Genomic DNA, 5,508 nt, shown 5'->3' with positions numbered 1-5,508 from the left:
GCAATACAACTCTATCAGTTTGAGAAGAGATTCTCTTGTTTACAATAATATACTCTTCTTTTTATTCTCTCTTTTACAGTTTCATACTAAGAGTTTCATTATTTCACTAGTTAGAGATAATTTGTATTTTATATGTTTATTTTATATTTAAAAAGTTATAATTTAATTATTATTAATTAAATATGATTAATTTTAATAAATCAAATTAAACCATAAATTTTCAGTTGGATTGAAATTTTTTTAAAATTTGTTAGTTTTGTTTGGTTTGATTTGGTTCGAAAAAACTTGTTGAGCCGTACTAAAGTGTACCGTGTTAAATGATGGAAAACTTGTTCGGGCGCTTGATCAAACGCAAGACGACTTCAGAAAGTACGACGACTCACAAGAACTCCCTTCTTCCATAGGGTTTATTTCTAAAAGCTTCATCTCTTCGCTGATTTCTCCATTAAGCAAAAATCATTAATATATTAAAACACTCCTTCAAGTTTCTTCCTCTCTGGCTCGTTTTTCGAATCTTCTCTGTTGATTTGTAAGTACTGAATTTATTCATCCATCTCATCTGATTTCTTTGTTTCTGATTGGTCTGCAAATTTGAATCGTTTGTGTGTTTCTGATTGGTCTGCAAATTTGAATCGTTTGTGTGTTGTTTGCTTAAGCTTAGTTTTACGATAATGAATACACTTTACTCATCTAGGGCTTTGAAATTTTGAATTGAGCTTTATTCAGGATTCTAAAGCGATGTGGAGTTTAGTATTATGCGTTGGTGGATTAATAAATTTTGAATTGCTGTTAGTTTCTTTCATTTCTTGGTAAGGTCGTTTGTTTTGTTTTCTGTGCAATATGTTACAGGCTTGGGTTGAAGATTATATGTATGTGCAAAAAGATGTTGTATTGGCTCTGAATTTGGCGGTTGGAGCGCCGTTTAAGTTTTAACCATGGGGATGTATGGTCAAGGGAGTTACAATTCTCAGTCTGGGCAGGGTCCTAATTGGCCTGTGCCACCACCATACCAGCAGCAGCAGCTGCTTCGTCCTCCTCTTGATTTCCAACAAGGCAATGCTGCCGCACCTCCTTCGGTAATTCAACCCAGCTGTGACAGAGACACTGATGATCTACACTATAATGGGAAACAAAAGAAACAAGGCAGAAGTCGAAGTCGATCACCTGTTGATCAGTGGAGGAGGACAAGTCCATGGACGAGAAGGGAGAAACAAAGCCAATATTGGAGGTATTGACATAATGATGTTAATTTTTTGGTTCATATTTGGCAAATTTTCCATCATTGGAAAGGTCTTAGGTTATTGTCCATTCTAGAGAGCTTTAGTTTGTTGCAAATTATAATTTGAGTTCATAATTCAATGTTAAATTTTTTGTTTGTTTAGCTGGTCTCTCCAAAATCAAAGGAGGAGCAGGTCTCCCAGAAATTGGAGAAGCAGGAGTAGGTCTCCCAGAAATTGGAGAAGCAGGAGTAGGTCTCCCAGAAATTGGACAAGCAGGGGTTGGTCTCCCAAAAATCGAAGAAGCCGGAGCAGGTCTCCAGGAAGGCAAAGAATCTGGAGCAGGTCTTTTCATTATAGGCATGTTGGACGTTTCAGTAATGACAGCATGAGACGGGAAAGGGGCCAGATTCCAGACTGTATTGACTTCAGTCGAGGCAGGTGCTACCGTGGAGCATCTTGTCGGTATCTGCACCATGATTCTGACAGGGGTGAGGGATCAAAGTACTGGAGGAGCAAACAATTGTACTTGGAAGTTCCACGTATTCCAAATAACTCTAATATTCATGAAGACTACAAGCATAACTTATCAAAAGCATCTGATAAAGAGCGTAATGAAGTCAAGATTACAGAAATGAAACGTTGTGAAAATGTACCTGGTAACAGCTCTGGTCAATTAATTGATTTTCACGCAATTAAATCAGGAAGTTCCAGAGAGGCTGCTGCTGAAGTGTCAGAAACACAGATACTTGAAGGGCAGAAAGAAGGGCCTACAGCTCTCATTAATAAGATCTGGCGGGAATCAGTTGAGTCTCAAAATTCAAAGTTGGTGGTTGGTTTTCCTCATGCTTCTCAAAATGAGCTTCCTCTGGAGCAATCTGTAGTTAAGCAATCTCAATCTAATCTGTCATATCCAGTGGAGAATGCATCTAGTAAGGATGGTAGTTCTGTTGAAAGTTCATCTGGTCTCAGAGAAAAAACTTCTGATGATATATCTGACCATGATACTTCCTGCAAGTATCCAAAGCAGCAGAATGCGAAGTTGGAGACCAATACAAAAGAAATATCTCCTCCATCACATTTGGATGTAATGAAAGATGATTGTTCTGTAAATGAAACTTATAAAGAAGAGAATTGTCAAGACTTGTCTTACTGTGTTCCAATAACAGCATGTATTGGTCATTCGAAAAAGAAGCTTCTTGTACTTGATGTGAATGGAATTCTTGCAGCCATTTCTCAACTGCCTGTTCGTGAGGGATGGAAGCCACATTATATAGTATCAAGAAAAGCAGGTGAAATTTGAAATTAAGTAGTCTTATCTAGTTGACATGTTTAAATCAGTTTTAATAACATATCATTCATTAACTGTAACACTATTAATTTTTTTTTTATTTTTTATTTCCAGTGTTTAAGAGGCCACATTGTCACAGTTTTCTGCAATTTTGCTTTGAGAGATTCAATGTGGGAATTTGGACCTCAAGAATAAAGTATTCTTCATTCTATGACTGATTGTAGTTATACCTTCATTCACTTTTTTGTAGTATGGATTTTTCGTTCATAAGTGTTTCCTTATTTCTACAGAAAATAAGAATGGTCTATAATCCACATTATGTCTTCAATATGTTTCTCAATGTCTTGTAGGAAGAATGTTGAGAGAGCAGTTCAATTTCTTCTGGGTGATTTCAAACATCATTTGCTTTTCTGTTGGGTAATCTATTTTATCATCTCTTCTTATGGCCTACTATGATCTAAATGTCACCAAGTATCAGTAGCATAACTTAAGTGTGTGTTATAAAAAACAATAATATAAAAAAGCGTATATGCAATTAGTGAGAACATATTTTTATTTCCTATCAGCTAGTCAGAATATCCCGATAGACCCAAACTAGGAAATCCAACTCTATATGTGGCATTTCTGTAAATTGTGTTTGTCTCCTATGCCATTTCCATAAACTTTTGTTGCTTTCTTCTCTCTTTCTCAATTTATGTGTGCATGCATTTGCTTTGGTGTTGGGATAATAGTTTCATGTGACCCTATCAGCTTGTACTGCTTCACTATTGACAGCATCTGGTAGTTTGTCTGTGGTTCTGTAACATCACTATCTAATAGATTTGTAGTATTTAGGTTTTCCTTCTTAAGATACTATATCTGATGCTATCAGATTTCAAAGAGGAAAATGCTAGTTACTTTTCGATTTAAATTAAAAGATCATTCTCTCAATCAACATAAGACATTTTCAGTTTTACTTGGCCGGTTTCATTCAGTTTCAAATAGTGCCTCAGTATATCTCTGCAGAGTTATGGTGTTTTTAGTACATCTTTTGAATTAGGAGCTGCCTTGATATGTGCGGTTTTCTTTTCTGCTGCTGCAATCACTTAATAATAATTATCTAGTCGACCACATAAGAGTTCTTTTAATGCTGAGAAATCTATGTGTGCAGGATGCATCCCACTGCAGTGAAACAGGACTCACTGCAATTGGGGATCAGGATAAACCCCTTGTTCTGAAGGAGTTAAAAAAGTTGTGGGTGAAAGCTGAGTGTGGTCTTCCATGGAGAGAGGGAGAGTATAATGAAACAAACACCTTGTTGGTGGATGATTCACCATATAAGGCCTTACGCAATCCAGTATGTATCAGACTTCATTTCTGCTATCTCATTTGAGGTATCACTTGTTTAAAACCTTAGATTATATTCTAATTATGATGCTAATCTTCATAATATCACTTCTTGTATAGGCTTACACTGCAATATTTCCCTATTCATACCAGTACTGGGATACTGAAGATAAATCATTAGGTGAGCCATTATCAAATGTTGATGGAGTTTTCTGCTTTTTAAATTATGCAATACACCAACTGGTAGGTCACTTTATTGGATTTAGCCGAATTATGACATGAAAGATATTCAGTTGGGGCTGATATTGCTTATATTTCTTTAAGTTGAAATTTGCCCTTGTGCATATCTTGTCTTATCGTCTTTTGTTATGTTGCATTTTGGTCTATTGGTTTGCTGTCAATTGCATTAATTTCTAATATTGCATTCCTTTTCTGCAGTTTTCTTTTTATCATGTTTTTTTGGCATGTATGCCTACTGATTTGAGAATAAATATTTATGACGACAGGACCTGGTGGTGATCTTCGGGAGTATCTGGAACAGTTATCTCATGCTGAGAATGTTCAAGAATTTGTTAGACAAAATCCATTTGGTCAACCACCTATTAATGAATCAAATCCACATTGGAGTTACTATAGTCAGGTATTCTGCACCAATTCAAGCCAATCTGATAACGTTGGCGATACTTCCCTTGTTAATACCAATGTAGATCACAAAACACCCCAGCAAACACTTTCCCAAATTGTTTCTGATCCCCAGTGACAATAATCAAGCTACTTATAGGATATTCTGTGATATAGCAAGCCAATCCAGGATATTCACCATAGCTGGCAATTTTTAGGAGAAAAATCCAGAGATTCACTGAGAATGATTGGTTGTTAAGTTTTTTATCACATTGGATTTGCACTTAGTCTAATAACCGTAGGTGAAATTGTCCCGGGTGGCATCTACTATGAGATGAATATGTCATTTTTGTTGACATGAGCCCTTGATTCTCGTCTTTTGTCTCATGTTATTTATTGTTGAAAGTAACTGATTAATCTTCACAAATATTGTGAGCAAAGGGCTTGGATAAAGTTGTATCATTTTGTTTGATTTTGCATCAGTTGTTGTAGTAACAAGATAAGTTTTTTGGTTGTGGGTTAATCTTCTCTACATTAACTTCAAGTGCACACAGGGTTTTGATGTGGCAAGAGAAATTTCATGCTTGATCTTCAATTTATAATTGAATATATTGTTTTGTTTGTCAGCTTCTTTCATAGTAATTGCCTCTGTTTCTATATGAATTGTTTCTTAGAGTCAGTCATGAAAAATGCTAGAAGTTTTTAACAATCTCAGTGATTAGTCGACTCGATTTTGCATTTGTCAAGTCATTGATCTTTGGTTTGCACAGTAGAAATTTTAAGGTGACTATACCGGAGATTTATTAAGTAATTGAGATTGTTAGGTTGTAATTGGTGACAATTGGCTTGCATGTTGAAAGATATCTGCAAAAAATCCTGGTTTTTCAAAGTTTTTTTTGAATGACACAAGTTTATTGTTGGAGATATTTGTACAGAAAATCTCTACTTATCTAAGTTTTGATCTAATGTTACAAGTTCAAGTGAGAAGTGAGATAAAAAAATTAACAATCATGTCACTCCACTACAAGCTGTTACTTTAGTTTATACAGATAA

General features: G+C 35.5%; 1 protein-coding gene across 1 annotated transcript; it reads left to right on the top strand.

Moving 5' to 3' along the window:
- The first annotated feature begins 279 nt into the window (after positions 1-279).
- LOC123203834 lies at positions 280-4,999 on the top strand. The gene is made up of 8 exons (XM_044620278.1): positions 280-529; positions 850-1,228; positions 1,383-2,509; positions 2,623-2,704; positions 2,859-2,925; positions 3,659-3,844; positions 3,955-4,015; positions 4,341-4,999. The coding sequence occupies exons 2-8, from the start codon at positions 936-938 to the stop codon at positions 4,592-4,594; spliced, it is 2,070 nt and encodes a 689-aa protein (XP_044476213.1). The 5' UTR covers positions 280-529; positions 850-935; the 3' UTR covers positions 4,595-4,999.
- Positions 5,000-5,508: the final 509 nt, after the last annotated feature.

This window comes from Mangifera indica, chromosome 20 (assembly GCF_011075055.1).
Source record: "Mangifera indica cultivar Alphonso chromosome 20, CATAS_Mindica_2.1, whole genome shotgun sequence".
NCBI lineage: Eukaryota > Viridiplantae > Streptophyta > Magnoliopsida > Sapindales > Anacardiaceae > Mangifera > Mangifera indica.
Note: the sequence above shows the minus strand (reverse complement) of the source record. Positions and strands in the feature narration are given on the sequence as shown.

Coding starts and splice junctions, on each gene's coding strand:
- LOC123203834 (XM_044620278.1), top strand. CDS start 936: ATGGGGATGTATGGTCAAGGGAGTTACAATTCTCAGTCTGGGCAGGGT. Junction 1,229..1,382: donor AAACAAAGCCAATATTGGAG/GTATTGACATAA, acceptor TTGTTTGTTTAG/CTGGTCTCTCCAAAATCAAA. Junction 2,926..3,658: donor ATCATTTGCTTTTCTGTTGG/GTAATCTATTTT, acceptor CTATGTGTGCAG/GATGCATCCCACTGCAGTGA.